The 18,064-nt window shown below is 36.4% G+C and overlaps 1 protein-coding gene across 1 annotated transcript in view; it reads left to right on the top strand.

The window, feature by feature from the left end:
• LOC148941019 (uncharacterized) overlaps positions 1-18,064 on the top strand; it is a 45,559-nt gene that overhangs the window by 11,054 nt on the left and 16,441 nt on the right. The window contains exon 2 of the mRNA XM_089104848.1: positions 1,599-1,864. Coding sequence (XP_088960974.1) covers positions 1,599-1,864 — 266 coding nt within the window. The remainder of the gene's footprint in view (positions 1-1,598; positions 1,865-18,064) is intronic.

Raw genomic sequence — 18,064 nt, 5'->3', positions numbered from 1 at the left:
CCTAGACAAAGATACAATAAAAAATTGTACGCTACAATACAAAGATAATTACGACACAAAGATACAAAGATACGACGGCAAAGATACAATAATACAACAATAATATGAAAGTAGCAGCTAGTCCAGGATCCAAATATAAATATAAATATATAAAAAAAGAGAGATCAATATTATTAAATATAAATTCATACTAAAAGATAGCCGAGAGGCCCACATTCACTTAGAACAACAATCGAAACAAATAACTTAATCATATTAAAAAGACACTTAATTAAAAATAATCCTGAACTAAATGAAATTTAAGATTCCTTTTTAGTAAATGGATAGAAGAAAATTTATCAATAAAATCCTTGTGAGCATCCCAGCACCGGGCTATTGACACAAATGGGGCGAATTTAGATCTCTCAGTACTATACTTGTCAATGTAGATACTCTTTTTTTTGTCGCGTGTTATAACGATGTAAATCTTGTGATCGGGAGAACAAACTTTGATTGAGGTAATATGACGGTAATTTCTTAATGTCATAATTAAATTTGAAAATAATTGCTCCAAAAGTAAATTGTTGAGAAACTGGAAGTATATCTAAATAAGTTTATAAAGATGCTGTAGAAGACTTATTTGAAAGTGCAATAGGCAATGGAATAAAAAGTTTCAGGATTCTCAGGGCTTTATTTTGTAAAATCTGTAGTGGTCCAATATGGCTTTTATATGTATACAAGTATACTAAAGAACAATAATCAATATAAGGCTGAATCTGATCAAAGTATACGCTTCTTAAAGCAGAGTAGGGCAAATAATGCTTCAACCTCCGCATTAAACCAACATACCTTGAAATCTTTAAGCTTATATTTTGAATGTGTCTTTTAAAAGATAATCTTTCATCAATCATAAGTCCAAGGTACTTTATCACATTCACCCGAGATATTGATAATAGATACTTTGAAGAAGTAACTCGCGTAATACGAGGGCATATATTTGACTTCCTGCCGAAAATTATAAAATTAGTTTTTGAGAAATTCAAAGCAATAAAATTTGAAGAACACCAATCGAGAACATTAGAGAATGCAGTATCAAGTTTTGCCTCCCAACTCCTCGTCATTCCTTTCAGAAATTACAACTGCCGTATCATCAGCAAAATGTGTGCCGAGACACAAGAACATATATCGGTCCATGATTGATCGGCTAAAACTAATCCAATAATCACAAGCAAGTTGGCATTCTTACGGGTCTTAAGCAAACCATATTGCTTGATCCAATGTGAAATAGGCTTCAGAAATATGGATTTACTTGCCGTGCAAGATGTAATCAACTGATCTGTGTTGACCTCACAACTGACCTCTATGTCTTGATGACTTTATTTTCCCTTTAACTCTCCTTGCGTTTCTATTCTTGTGGATAGGGCCAAATAGTTCTTCCATTTGGTCTAAAAATGAAATTTTTTTTTTGTAGGACCTGCATCAAATTCGAAAAAATTTTGGTAACGTTTAAATGAAATTGTGCTTTTTTCGAGTGCATTCTTGTGGTTTAAAGTGGAAAATTAAAATCTGTTAAAAAACCATTTTTGGAAATACATTCAACATTTTTCAATATTTTGTAGCAGTCCTGCTCGTCGCAGTTGCCCCATCTGTTCTTTCTGCAGCAATCGCAGAGGCCCAAGATAGTGACGCAATTGAAATCAGTATTCCACAAAAGAGAGCTGGCCCAAGACGAATTGGACGAAAACCAAATGCACTCATGTCAGAGTGGCCTTTTGAGGATAGCCAACTATCACCATATAGTGGTTATCATTCACAGTATTTCCTAAAAGCAGCAAAGGCCATCCCTAGATTGGGAAGGAGATGGGATGTTTCTCCACGAGATGAGGTTAGCATCTTTATACAAATTTTTGCAAGATTCATATTAAGATTTCATTTTGTAAGAAGTTTTTAGTCAGGCTCAAAATTATGAATGTCACAAGTAGTCCCCGAAGCCGCGCCACGCCGAAATGACGGCGGCGAATGTGTGATTCAGTATCGGCGGCGGCGCGAAATTTTTTTGGCGGCGCGCCGATTTTTCTAATTAAAAATAATAATAAAAATTCCACTTCACCAAGCACGTTCAACCTCGATTTTAGGAAGGATTTTTAAATGGTTGGCTAAAAACATACAAGAACAATATGACAAAACAGGAATTTGTTGGGCCGTGCTAAAAGTGTTTATGTTCACCGTCAATAAGACCAAGTGGAATTATTCTTTTTACCCGCTAGACTCAGGGAAACCTATATTGTGTTTATGTTTAACATCGCATTGTTGCTATAAAATCCCGTGTTTAGTCATTTAATTCTTGTTAATGAATCAGGCTAATGTTTGTATAACTTTTGAAGTTTGAAGTTCAAACACCTTCTATTCAGCAAATACATACAAAAAAGAAGTAAAAAAAATAAGTAACAGCAGCAAAAAAAAAACACTGTATGCAAGTGTAACACTGTAGGTTTAAATTCAAAAGGTTAATTTAGAGATGAATCTCTGAACAAGTTTATTGTTGTCATGGATAAAAGTGAGTTTGTTCACTCTACTTGGAGCCAGCATTGATCTTTTTTCACTGACTATTAGTCCTGTCGTGCTAAAAAGCCTTTCAGCTGGTGCACTCGTGGCTGGTAAAGCCAAAACTTTACGAGCATAAGCTGCCACCCACGGGATCTGATGTTTGTATCTTTTCCAGAAGGTTAACGTCTGGTTTTCATTTTCAAATAAATTCATCTGGTTGGCATCAGCAGCCAACGAGAAATAAAGATCAACCTGACGCCGGATCGTCAAGTTGATCTCTTCCTGTTCTGCAAGTGAATTAACATTCTGACCGTTCATCTGTTGCAGTAATTTTTTTTTAATTGACATTTTCTCAGTGCCATCAGATGAACAGAGTCTTTTCACAATTGGTTCTGATGGTGCCTCAGTATCACTCGGAATTTCCACATCACTCAAGTTTTCATTTTCTGTCTCTTGTGCATTAGCGGTACTAGAACCAGCAGCACCTACATTTTTCCCATCACCAATCTCTTCAACGAATTCTTTGAGCTCATTTTCCGTCACACTTTTTTTTGATCATGTCCAAGAGGAAATCTCGTCGGTTCTGAGACGATTAAAGGAGATGATCATCAATTTACTTTAGTCTAAAGGTCTCAAAATCCAATAGCGCTGCTGACACCATCAAATCGTCTCGAGGGAAACGCTGATCAAACTTGGCCCTCGATTTTTGCTTGAGCTCTACTATTGGGGATATTTCATCCCCCTTTCCTTCCATCTGTGCCTTTAACATTCCTCTACATAACAAAGCAACGTTCAGTGTCGGAAAGATCTCACATTTAAGTGCTTGAACTGTACTAAGAAAAGCAGAAAGCAGCTTACAAAGGGCAGTCATGAGCTCGAGATCATCTTCGTCCAGAACTAAGTCAGGTTTGCCAATTTGACAAAGGAGAGTCGATACAACAGGTTTATGGTTTAAAATACTTTCCAACATTGTATAAGTGGCGTTCCACCGCGTGGGAAGATCTCTTTTGAGCATCCTGTAATTGTCACTTCTTCCACTGCAGGATATCTTCTCGGCCACATGAACAATGGGCAGCTCTGAATCTGCATCTAAAACCTGATCAAGCACGCTCAGTTCTTCGATTGCAAAATAGGCTTCGGATTTCTGTTTTTCGAATTTGCAGCTTAAATCAGAGCCTCTGTAAGTCAAGGCTTTGACACTAAGTCGAGCTTTTTTCACCAAAGAACAAACTTTTGCAACTTTTGACACTCCATCAACTGTAATCAGATTGTGAAGCCCATGTGCAATACAATTTCTTGACTTCACATCCAGAATTGTACAGGCTCTTACGACATTTGCACCTCTATCACGCACTACAGTTATGTCCCTTCCTCCAATGTCAAAAAGCTTAATACAGGCACGATATTCTTTTCTAATGTTGTCAGCTGTATGTCGCTCATCACCAAAGCAGTTGGTTGAAAGAGTTATATTCTTCATCTAAAAATTTGAAATGACGTTCATGAGTATGTGACACTAATAGTTAAGATGACAGTGGTTATCCATTCAGATATTCATAGCCATAGCTCCACTTCTAAACTCTGCCCTGTTGCCAATGATCTTTTTCACTGTTGTGAACGTTGCATCATATATGTCCATTAAGCAGGAAATGGCAACTTTTCTTTCACGTGTCAAGTCTTCTGCACCTTCAACAATATCATACTGTACACAAAACTGTGAAAAACCTCTTCCCTATCCACGATTGAAGGGACGGTTATAATGTGCACACAGCAAAGCAATATCCCTGTCAAGAACATACTTTGAATCTGAATTCATACGAGCATTGGACCTTGGGGTCCCCTATAATGCTGCAAATAGGCTTCTTTTTTGTGTTAGTAGGTCTTTTTTCATCTCAAGCTTGAAGGCTCGCTTTGTCTCTTCCTCTCCTTCGTGGTTCACCTTGAGATGTGTGATCAAGTTTCCCGTGCTTACTGTCCTCTTGTACTTTGCCAAACCTCGGTAAATGTCTTTGAACAGGGCATCCTTCTCAGCCTTTTGTAAACACAGCTTGCAATAAAAATGGTCTTTATCCACCTCCTTAGTAATCCCGTTTTTCTTCAGAAGTAGGCCACCAAAAAAGTTCCAAGCTGCTGACTTTTTGGATTTGTCCAGGGAAATTGAAAAGAGTAATGCAGGCTCACTGGCAAACTGTTTCAGTGACTGGGTCTCCATTTTTCACCTAGAAAAGATGCATAACATAGAAACAATATCTTGACGAGGGGTTACCCAATTGATATCTTGGTGTAAAATGAGTGCCCGGTGATGGCCAGTACTGGGCCGGGGTTTACAGCTGGTGATACATGAAAATCTGTGATATAGCAATTTTTTCATGAAATTCTGCCGGCACCGTTGAGCTCCAGTCAGTGCCAGGGAGTAGGGAACGCCTCGTCTCCTGATTTGCATTCGACTAACGTGCAAGAACTTTATATCTTTTTTTTTAGCTATCGGTGTTGGGGAAAGACTTAAAATTTTAAATATGTAATCAGTCAATAAAATTTTTAAACAGTTAATCAGTCCTCAAAAGTGTCATACCCAGAACTTATGTTTAAGGGGGGGGGGGGTGACCTAAAAAAAATTCCTTTCGTGAGTTTTATCTAAAGACTTAGAGTAAAAATATTAGGAGATTTTTCAAAAAGGCTTAAAAATTAGAGAAAATATATGGGGGTTTGAACCTGCTAACTCACCCGTCCCCTACATATGGCCTTTGTCCTGTATATGAACTAAAAGAAAATTTGTAGAGTCTATAGGAGTTAAAGTGCGTTCAGACACGCTTCTATATGGAATTAATTTTTTTTAAACAACTTTTTCTGAACGAAGTAAAGAGCGAAGTTGAAACTTAAAACGGACAAAAATTATAACTTCACAGCCTATTCTCAATGGCTAGTTCTCAACTGGTTTCTTATGTGAAAGAAAAGAGCAACTTATATGAGATGAAAATATTATCTCTGGATGTTCAGTTTTAGCGGCTCATGAGTGAGCAGATGTGCAGTTTTTCAAAGGGCATATTTACAAGATTATCTGTTATTTTTAACAAAGCTGTTAATTTTTTTTTAACCCAAAACATGCAAGTAAATAATTAACAATGCCTCATTTAGACAATTGACCCTTTTTCCGTTGAAACCACAGTAAAAAAAACTTTTTAAATTTATTGATTATTGTATTCTTTTCTGCACTTTTTCTAGAAAAACATTCCACTTTACCATTATTGTCCAAATTTTTTTTAATATGGGACGAAATCGAGATAGACGATCATCTAAAAAATTAATTTGGAAATTTTATATTTAAGGCAAAAAGTATTATTTATGTTCATGCTACCGGCTCAAAAAGATGTTTCAGTTATTAGTATCAAGAAAAAACATAAGAACAGAAAAAAAAAATCAATCAAGTTTGGTCAGTTTTGACTACCACTTCCTGGGGCTCCAGACCAAGTAACGATGCAAACAGCATCAATACTCTTAAGTTCCATTAGAAACACCTTCACAAATGCTATAACAAGAATGGAGCCCTTTTCATCCAGGATAAAAACATTTTGGCCATAAAATCCAGTCAAACAAGCTATATTAAGAATCAGAAATAACCTAATGTATATGACAGCTCACAAAAACTCGATTTTTTGACAAGTTTTAGAAACCTGAGGAACGCTTAGTTCAGCATCCTATAAAAGCGAAAATTTTCAAATGAAAAAAAATAGGAAAGGGTTATACAAATAGAATTAAGTAGAATTTATCTCACGAAGGGGCTGCAGCACAGCCCCTACTGAAAGCTGAAACACTTACTGATATACTAGGAATTATACATACAAGATGATCATACAAAAGCCATGTCAATTTCCATTTGAATATAGGTCTAAATTATTTCTACTATGACGATGAGCCCTTTTTGCAGTGTAATATCAAGGTGAACTTAAAGGTATGTGCCTAACATAGTAGATATCCCAGCCAATTCTGACACTTTTAAAAACTGAACAGATTCTGTTGGTAATCATTGTAGAACTTATAAATCGTAAACTGAATTCTGTAGTCTATTTTGTTTATTATAAAAAAACTGATATAAAAAATGTAACTTATATTTCTTTATTTTATATATTATAAAGATACGCTAAGTGAAAATACTGAAGGTAATTATTTTGAAAAAAAGCGTAAAAATAATCTTTTCGAAAAAAAAGTAAAAGGCAGTGCTGGTAAAGTAAAAGTAAAAATCTAAAACGAGTAAAAAAGAGTCAATTAATGATTATAAGTTAAAAAAAAGAGAAACTACTGACAATTAATAAATGAAGTCTAAAACAAATATAAAATAATAAACAGTCAGATAGAACCAATTCTTAGGTGAAACAAGAAGCATATACCATTAAACCTACAGAGGGCATAATTAAGATTAACATACGGGCCAAGTCTCAAACTGAGGGAAATTTCCAAAGAGAAATGAGATTGAGGTGGCTCATTTCTCAGAGCCCATTAATATTTTATTGACAAACTTGTTTTACTCAAAACAAAACACTACGGAAAGCTAAATGGATTGGTCCCAAATACCGGCTATTCTTCTGAAATTTTGTTTAAGATCATAAGCTCTTAGTTATAATGAAGTAATAATTCTGAAGTCACTTTGACCTTCATTTGCGGTCGAGAGGGGGGTGGATTAATTGTAAAAAAAAGGCCCATAAAGTTTATTAAGATGTTCAAAAAGCTAAAAGGACTCTAGAGCCCAGACCTCCCATCCTCCTTTGTTTGTTCCTAAACAAATCCAAAATCCTTTATCTTTTATTTTTTTGTTAAAGGGTGGGCTACTAGTCTGTTTTCATGTGTCTTTCTGAACTAAAGACAATTTCAAAAAATTATAATTCCTTTAAATTCAAAAAATATCGTAATCCTTGAATTAGGTTCATTGAGAAAGGTCATGTGTTAAGAAAGTTTTGTTTTAGTTTATTATATGCAGAAAAATTTTGGTTTACTGATTTTAAATACGATTGAACTACATTTTACCCACCCAAGTAACGTACGAAAATATATAGTCTAATTTTTTGTTTTGTGTCTTGAATTCGTGGGCGTTTTTTTAATTTATTGCTAACAAGGTTTAAACAAGAGTGTCGCAGGGAAAAATGCAGATAAAATATATGATTTGTCATATTTATTTGCATATTATGGAGTGTTGGGGGGGGGGGTGAAAAACTTGGAAATTCTTTAAAAAATACAAATTCTAACCTTTTAAACAATAAATTGGTACCTATTGGTTTTCGAAGTCACCTCTGGTTTAATTAGCCCCAAGAGCCCCACCCTTAATAGTGTCTGGAAGTGGTGTTAAAATAACAAAATTATAGATGACAGGGGACACGCAAGGTACTTTTCAAGCTCTAGGCGGTGGGGGGGGGTAGCATTTTTTTCAATGAATATTCAAAAGAATTTTCTGCAATTATGTATTATACGAGACACAAATTTGTATCGCGAAGATCAGATAAGGCAATGATATGTTAGTTCACAATGCATAGTGATCAAGGCCATACCCAAGATTTTTTCTTGGAGGGGGTTTTACTAAAAGATTTTTTTGGGGGTGGGGGTTAGAAAAAAACAAAAAACGCATACAAAATTTATTCATATCCATTTTTGTTACGTTTTTACGAGACAACAAAAAATGTTCGGGGCGGGGGTCAAACCCCCTTAACCCCCCCCCCTTTGGGTACAGCCTTGATGGTGATAGAATAAAGTCTGTCACCATGGTTGTTCAAATTAATATTTGAGATTTGCCAAGGACCGAAGAACAAGCAATTATGTTTTTACAGGATAAGGGGTTGCAGCCCAAAACAAAACAGTGGATCAACGGAGACACCATTACTTTTTACTCGTACGAGAAGGAATATCTTTGGAATTGTAAAACCTAACCTAACCAACATTTCTGACCTGCGTTCTGGGCACATAATTTTAAGTAGTAGTGGTTTTCCCATTTTTGCTAATAAATTATGGTATTTTCATCATATTTATTTTATTTCATTAGTATTAACCAAACTGGTACTTGTGCATTATACGGTACCCACGAAAGAAGTCAAGTTTGGTTAATGCTAATGAAATAAAATAGGATGAATATAAAATAGTTTAGAAATAAATTTGGGCTATATATTTGCACATTAGGAGGGGATGGGGTAAAGCATAGCATATATTAAATACGTAACCTAACCTAGGTACCTCCCCCCCCCCCTAAACCCCAAAAAACAATAGTTTAAATCTTGTAAACTCAAAGAGAAACCACGCTTTGCGATCAATTTATCTAGCAAATACCCATTTGTCTGGTTTTCGTGTAGTATATCCTTGTACAGTCTATAGCGGTGGATGACGTATAATGCACCAGCATGGGCGCCCATAAGCTGAATTCCAGGGGGGGGCAAACTTCGTCTAATTGCTACTTTTAATGCTATATAATAGAAATCTCAGAACAAAAATATAAAAATAAGGCAGCATCATCCAGCCAGGGGGGGGGAAGAGCCCCCCCTGCCCCCCCATATGGGCGGCCATGTGCACCAGTACCACCAAACTTCACTTCTCGAGTGTTTCTCGTATAATCTATAAGTACCGCATTTTTAAATAAAACAAACCCTCAAAGCATTTTTTTCAATGTGTATAGAGGCAAAGAAACAAAGGGGGAGGGGGGTAGCCGGTAATCAAATTTACGCCACTGATGCATTATATTCAGTGATTCAGTAAATGAATTATTATTTTCAAATGTTATAAAAGAATCGATTTTTAATAACTCATAGAAAAGGAAAAGTTCGAGAACAACAAGGTACTTGACTGTTAAAAAACAACCACTCGAGAAGTGAAGTTTGAATATTGCTAATTAAATTAAACAATATGATGAAAATTCAATAGTTTAGAAACAATTTTGGGCTATGTATGTGAACATTGGAGAGAGATGAGGGAAGCAGAGCCGATATTAAAGACATAACCTAACCTAACCTCGGGACCTGTGTTTGCCATTATACCCTAAAGGAATATTGTTTCATAGAGTTAGAAACTTGGCGCACAATAGCAATTCTCAGGTTATAGAAGCTGCTTGACTAGTTTTTTTGTGTCAAAAATTCTCGACTGATTTTGGTATATTAGATAAGACCGAGAACACTTCCAGAATATAGAGCAGTAATAATTTTATCAGACTTATCTGGTTAAATAATGTTCAAAATATTTTTCAAGACATTCATCAACAAAGCAAAAAGCTTTATCCTATATTTTTACTGGTTTTAATATCTTTGATTGTACGACCGTGTATTTAGAGTACCCCCCCCCCCGACCTAGTATTTAAATAATGAATTACCTATGTTATAATATCTTATTAGACTAATAATATTTACCTATGTTTGGTCTATCTGATCGATTATTCTTCTTATGACTAAAACTGAATATATACTATACAGATGTTGTCTGCCGTCTGGCCTGTTTGCAGTGCTTCCACTTTGTTCCTACTAGATTTCTGCTCCGTCTTTTTGAAAATCCTGAAAATTCCGACACCCGACCACAGAAAATCTGACAATTTTTCCGACACTGTGGAAGTCCGAAATCCGACAAATGTTTGACTCGAACCGAAAAATCTGACAAAAGTCCGACTTCAAGAATGAAGCTTCTCATTTTCTACACTATTTATAGACCTTCAGAACGGCTCAAAATGGTTTCTCAAACGTCTTCTTCTGCAAATGATTTTGGCAATTTCAACTTGCTGTTGTGTTAGGCTGAAAAGGATGCAGTGAGTTGCCTTTTAGTTCCCCGATCCGATCCCACTACTCCCGCTTTCATCCTTTTGGCCCTTCTTTTAGCACGCAGCCGCGCTAGAAATTCCTTACGCTGACGACGCGGCTATTTGCGGTTCAGACGTCGTGGACCATTAGCCAAGACACTATGTCTTCAAAACGCCGTCAACCGCTTCAAGAAGAAAATGAATTTGCACCGAATTCGGAATTTCGACGAAGGCGCCGAGCTCAACGCCTTATAAGAAAATCGAAATATATTTCTTGTGATTATTATCTCTTCTAATCAGCAGTTGTACCAAACCAATTCTGCTCAAGACATCCTCAGGGCTATATTGTGGTGTTTATCCTCCCCCATAGTATAGTACAGACGGTTTGATATCATCTATTTTCCCTTCTTGTTTTAGTTTTATTTCTGTGTTTAAAGCTTTTTCCAATAGGCAATGATTAGAAGTCCTCCAAAAAAAAAGTCCCCCCAGATCCCAAATCAAATTCCAGTGAAAGTGTCATAGTGAAAGTTACCCATCCTGGCTGGTCAAGCACCCTATCTCAAAGTTCTAATGATAGCTCCAATTCGGAGAATAGGACAATGATAAGTGTAGGGGCTAATGTAACCATAAACGATGATAATGGGTTTCAAGAGGTCCTCTCTAGAAGTTATAAAAAAAGGAAAAAATCTCCCCAATTAAAAGCATTTCCCCTCTCCCTGCCCAAGATCCGCCCTCCAAAAACTTAGGAATTTACCTTAAAATTAATCCCACTACCCACTTTGAAATAAAAATGATCACTGCAATAAGAGTTGCAATTTTTAAACTGCTAAAATCAATGTTCTCTCTTAACATTAACCGTGATGGATCTCTGCTAATAGCTGTAGAAGATCAGAAATCAGCAGATACAATAATTAACCTTAAATCCCTTCTGAATAACCCAAATTATTGCATCTAATTGGAACCCAAAACAATCACCAACAAAAATAGTAGTTTATAATGTTCCCCCAGAGATATCTACTCAGGAGTTAAAAGAAGGCCTTTCAGATAGGGTTGGAAACACAATCCCAGTTGAGGATGTTACCCAACTTGGAAAACCCAACTCTAATGGCCTAAAAACTAGTAGATCCTTCTTATTCACACTGAAGGATAAAATTGATATCCCAGAAAAATTATTCCTATTTGGGCAAATCAAACCACACAAGGAATACAAACCTAAGCCTATTCAGTGTCAGAAGTGTTTCAAACTGGGACACACAACAAACAAATGCAATGAAATTCTCCAAGAGTGTAGTAATTGTAAATCTTTCCATCCTAAAGAGCTGACAACTTGCAACAACACCCAGCCTACATGCATCAATTGCAAAGGCCCACATGAATCTACAAATAAATCATTATGCCCTGCATACAAGACAAGAGCTCTAACACTCCAAATATCAACAGAGAAGGCCATCCCATACCCCTTTGCAGCAATGGAAGCAAATGCTGCCCAACAGTACCAAATAAATCCTGTAATGAAACCAACCAAAACCCCCAAGTCAAATGCCCCCAATGCATCAAGCACCCCATATAAAACACCATCTTCTAAGCCCCTAGCTCAAATCCCTATCAGAAGGAATCACCAAGCCAACAAGCCTCCTTGTCTAGTGAGATGAGGCCAGCCTGGCCCTCCCTCCCAAGAAGAAACAAACCAGAAACACTACCAGGAATCAATCCCTTAACAAACAAACAGTATGCAAAACCAAAAATGCAATCCCCAAATATATACTTATTCATTCTAAACTGTAATGCAGTTCAGGCCATGAACATACATCCACTACAGAAAACAAAAATTATTGCAGAATTGGCAAAAATCTACATCCCAGATGATATGCTCATTCAAGCAAAAAAAGATCTTGCTTTACTGTTAACAAAGCTGAACATTGATACACAGTCATATGAAGAATAAATCAATAACACAACATTTACCAATACTCCAATGGAATGTAAGATCACTCACAGAAAATAAGCTAAATGAACTAATATCATTTATGAATAATAATTCAATTAATATTGCTTGCCTCCATGAAACTCATTTAACCCAAAATCAACAAATTAAGTCTCTGGGATATAATATCCTGAGAAATGATATATCTTCAGAGATAAAAGGATGTTGTGTATCTTTATTATTTAATAATAATATAAAATTTTGTTGCATAAATTTTCCAGATTTTGAAAATGATGTTGATGTAATTGGTATAAGTGTTTTGCTGAATAATTTAAAAACCTACATAATAAGCTTTTATAACCCTAATGGCCAAACTACAGATGCCAAGGATTTCTTTAATTATATAAATAATTCTAATATGTTAAAAAATATCATTATTTGTGGTGATTTCAATGCCCACAGCCTTTTGTGGGGGAATAAACCAGCAAATAAAGCTGGTAAATTTATTGAGCATATGACTTCAAATAATAATGAATTAGTTGTTGCTACCCCTCCAAACCTGAATACTTATTTCAACCCCAAAAGTGGCAATTTCTCCACAATTGACCTACAAATTGTGTCTTTAAATTTTTTGAACAAAATTTACATAAATAAAATTGATACTCTATGTACAGACCACTTTGCTATAGTTTGCTCCCTAAATGAACCTGCTGAAACTTTATCTCATACATCCAAATATATCAACACTAAAGCAAATTGGTCTATTTTCCAAAATAAGCTAAATGATTAAATTACAAGTTTCACCCAAAGTTCCTGCATTTCTAACACAACAGTTGACACACATGCTGAAGCCTTGACATCTTTACTAATAAATACAGCTAATCATGCTATCCCCAGGACAACACCTAAGAAAACATTCCCTAAACAAATTCCTAAAACATGGTGGAGAAATGAATGTCTAAATAAATGGAGGATAAACAAGGCAGCTAGGACAGAATTCACAAAAAAACCGACACCTACAACATATTTAAAAATAATTACAAGTAGAATTTAATCTAAAATGTACTATAATAGATGCTAAATATAAATACTTGAATAATTTTGCAAATAATCTCACCAGAGAAACACATGAGCCAATTATACATAAAGTCATAAGCCACATATGTGGGAAAAAGACTTCTCCCAACCCACTCCTGTATGAGCTTATACATAATAATACCCATTATGACAATGATAATGAAAAGGCTAACCTATTTGCAACTCTTTTTGTTAATAAGCTAACATCAAATAATCAAAGCAAACTGTCCACAATTCCTATGAACCCTAGTTACCAACCATGCCCAGGATCCGATTACATAACTAATCCATTTTCAATCCAGGAATTGAATAATGCAATACATCATATTAGGTCCAAAACTAGCAGTAGCTATGACAATATACACCCTACATGGATAAAGAATCTCACACCTTCATACAAACAAGAACTGCTAAATTGTTATAATCACGCTTGGGCATCTTCTAGGTTCCCCAATATTTGGAAATGTTCGTCCCTCCTGCCAATCCTAAAGAAAAATAAACCAAAAGATAACCCTGAGTCTTATAGGCCCATAATGATTACTCCTGTGATGGGGAAAATAATGGAGAAAATGATTTATCACAGACTCCTCTGGTTTGTTGAGAAAAATAACATGATCCCACACACTCAAACTGGATTCAGGAAATACCACTCCTCAACAGATGCTTTCATTTTGCTAACAAATGCAATAAATGAATCTTTCTCAAAGAATAATATCCTAGTGGCAGCTTTCCTAGATTTTCAAGGAGCTTATGACAATGTGAACCACCAAATCCTTTTAAATAAACTTGCAAACCTTGGAGTACCTCCTAAGCTAGTATCCTTTATTAAATCCTTCATAGAAGTGCGAAGTTTCATTGTTTGTGTTGGTTCAGCCTCTTCACCCCAAAAGACAATTTCCAAAGGCCTACCTCAGGGAGCAGTCCTCAGTTGCCTCCTTTTCGCCCTATATCTCTGGGACGTGAACCTACCCCACACGAATCTACAATATGCTGATGATCTGGTGCTAAGGTCATCTGGCAACACCTTTCAGATAGCACAGTCAAATCTGCAAAAGTCACTTTTCCAGTTTGAAAAATTCTCTCAACATTCAGATTTACCCATTGCACCCACCAAGTCAAAAATAATCCAATTTCACCGGAAGCGAAACCATGTTAATGCAAAACTAACTCTAAATAAAACAACTATTCCAGAAGATAATAATATTAATTACCTAGGTCTTATGCTTGACCAAAAACTTAATTTCCACCTCCACATTTCAAAAACAATAAAAAAATGCTATAGAAAAGCAAATATACTAAAAAGACTTCTTTCCACACCCTGGGGTTGTAAGGAGAAAACCTTACTCCAGTTTTATAAATCACATATAAGACCCCATATTGACTATGGGCTAATTGTCTATGGTGCATGTGCAAAGACCCAGATGCAAAAAATTGAAACAATACAAAATGATATAATACGTCTCATATTTGGTCTTAGGAGACACACAAGCACCAAGTTTCTGCTTATGGAGAGTGGATTAACAACAATAAGGGAGAGACGTAGCTTTCTCTTGATAAAACATCTTACAAAAATTGAATCAAATAGCTCCCACACATTACATAATTGGTTAAGAAATCCAGCCATGTATAGAGGTATTGCAGATGAGTATGCCAATATTCAAAAGAAGTTCCCTGTACCAGCAAAGTCTATTGCACCTACTTTCCCCCAATCCCCTCCATGGAATTGGTCATTTCCCATAATAAATACTGAATTTTCAAAATGGAATAAAGATTTAACCCCCATTGCTTTTGTCCAGAAAAAATTTGCAGAACTTAATACAATTACCTATAAAAATCACTTCCAAATATTTGTTGATGGGTCAAAAATGGATGAGAAAGTTGCAAGTGGTGTTTTCCTTCCTCACCTGAACATTGCACTGGGAGAGAGATTATTTAATAATTTATCTGTAATGTCTACTGAGTTAAATGCCATAATTATGGCATTAGACCACCTTAAGCAAAACCAGCCTTTGATTGAAAATTCAAATAATATTATCATCTATTTCGACTCTTTATCAAGCCTTGAGTTCTTGGCCTCAGCTCCTCAATATAAGTTGGACATTGACACTTATCATTGTCTCAGTATTATTGATAATCTTGCTTCAAGTGGCATAAAAACTTACTTTCAGTACATTCCTAGCCACTCTGGCATAAGTGGTAATCATCAGGTTGATGAAATAGCAAAAAATGCTATAAATATTGACCAGCCAAGTGGGAGACCAATCCCAATTAGAGATATTTACCGATGGAGGCTATCAGATATTAATTTTAATAAGATTAATCCTATCCTTTCCCCCTTTCCCAATAAGTATCTTTCTAAAATTTATCATAGAATTCGTTCTGGAACAAATGGACTAAATTTCCTTGCATTCTCATATAAGCTTTCTAATTCAAGTGGTTCAATTCCCCTGTCCCCTCTTTGCAGGCATTGTAATATGAATAATGAAACAATTGACCATTGCCTATTTGAATGTAATATGCTGATGTCTGCACAACATACCTTGCTTTCTAAACTGTTAAAATACTTCAAACACCAAAAAATCCCACTATCAGCCAAGAACCTAGCCAACTATACCTGCACACAGAGCATAGAAATCGACATCTATCATTTTATATTTGAACTCCTAGAGTCGAAACATCTGCTGAAAGATATCTGAATATATATAATAAATATGAGGCAACCAAGCCTGTAGCTCTGTAGCCCACAGAGTGAAGCAAAAGGAAATGGGCTAAATAGTTTTACTGAAAAGCCCGCTTTGCTGGTAAATAGAAGAAGAAGAAGACGAAAAACCGAAATTGTGAACCAAAATTCTTCTTCTGGGCGTAAAAAAAAGCCTGTTTATTTTGTATTCCATACTATTTTACCTTCTGCTATACCTATTTTTCCATCGGATCAAATGGCCAAGAGCAACTTCTACTTCTTCTTGGGCTGCTGTGTAGCGATATTGACCACGTTTTAGACAGTGTTATACCTTATGGGCCTAATGGTCCAGTCCAGTAAAGGCTCTCTACGAAGGTGACAAACGCAGTGACGATTTCAAAAATGCTTAGCTACTCATGAGTATTCATTTATTGGAAAACTGGCATCACAAATCAGACTATTAATGTAAACAAAAATGGCAGTCTTTGGCCATAGTTTTGCATATTCAAAAGAAGAACAAAAAACAGAACAAAAAATGCTGTTGCTGCTGCCTTGTAGATTACACAAGTTCATAGGACTATGCCCAAACGAGCGATGTAAGCCTGATTGTAGAAGCATAAGAAAATGTCTCTGTTTTCTGCTCTCAAGATCAGCCCGGCGATTTTCACTGTGTACAAGACATCCAAAACAGTGGAAAGGTAATGCAAAACAGGGTTTTTGATTTCTGTTTTCTTTTAGGAGAGAAACTTGCAGCTTAAACATTCACATATGCTCATTACCCTCTTACGTTGTTCATCTGCACCTAACTTAAACTAAAGCAGCAGTTCCACTCGACTGAACGCACTCGTCTGCCGTCGCGTTTGCTCTAACACACTTGAGTCGTGTTAATAGGGGGTCATCGATATCTAAGTCTTGGGACACATGTATCTTTACATTCATTCCAGACTTGTCCTGCATGCTAGAGGTAAGGGTAACACATTTTAGCGAATTACTATGATCTGTTTACACGTCTTTCAACGTAGAAAAGAACCGCTCTACAACTGCGTTCGAAAACGGCAAGGTCAAAAGATACTGCACAACCCCAACTATGTTGGGGACTCTCTGCGTACCATTTGGAGTTTTCAAAGAAGCCACATGGAGCCAGAAATCGCAGACGTCTGTCACATCTGGAAGATCAAAGATCAGTAGACTCCGCCATTCTTCGTAATTTTTCGTGCAACCCACGATGGTGCCTTACACCGCTGAAGGCTCTTTTGGAGAAAAGTGACAGCACTTATATATACAGCTTTCACAGGGTCAAGTATTTCGCACAATGTAAACAGTTCATTTTCAAATGAAAATCGCAGCTTGATTTGCTTCACCGCCTCTACATACAACTTCTGAGCATATTCACAGATGACTTTCACTTCACGTTCATCTGCTTTTTTACTCAGGTCTGAGTGCAAGGTCTGAAGAGACTCGTGAGCTGCGACTCCCAAGTACACATTTTCCACTGCACGGTATTCAATTGCGCTGTCAGGGTCAAGATTCAAAGGCGAGGTTGATCTGACGTAGCTGGTCTTCATGAAATTCATGGCCAGTTTTCTCAAGAGTATCTCCACCTCTAATTTTATTAATGGAACAAAGGTTTTTCACTTTGAAAAAGAAGATTGAAATCTGTAAACAGTTCCAGTACATAGAGCTGGAACTCAAGCTGAATCCGAAGCAGTGGATTCTTTAGGGCTTGCCATGCCCAGTCGTTTGCGTGAGTGGGATCTTCAGCTACAACTAACGAAAATTAGCTACAAAGTGCATCCCAAATTTGCAATAGTCGCTGAACGCACAACCGAAGTGATAGCCAACGTGTCTGACCTGGGGCAAGCACATTCAGGACTGGGGTATTAGTAAATAGCTGATGTAGTTCAAACTCAGAGCGCCTGTTGTCACTCATGTTGAAGTGATTGTATACAGTCCGATGTAGATCCCGATGTAGATCTTCCAGTTGCTTTGGCAATTGTTTGCAAGCATAAGAAGCAACCAAATGAATGGAATGGCTGCTGCACTTGACACAACATCACAGATGGGAATTTTTCTTTGATTCTGCTGACAACGGAGTTCTCACACCCAA

This window comes from Artemia sp. Qi Xiang Cuo, chromosome 19 (genome assembly GCF_049724085.1).
Source record: "Artemia sp. Qi Xiang Cuo chromosome 19, ASM4972408v1, whole genome shotgun sequence".
Classification (NCBI taxonomy): domain Eukaryota; kingdom Metazoa; phylum Arthropoda; class Branchiopoda; order Anostraca; family Artemiidae; genus Artemia; species Artemia sp. Qi Xiang Cuo.
Note: the sequence above shows the minus strand (reverse complement) of the source record. Positions and strands in the feature narration are given on the sequence as shown.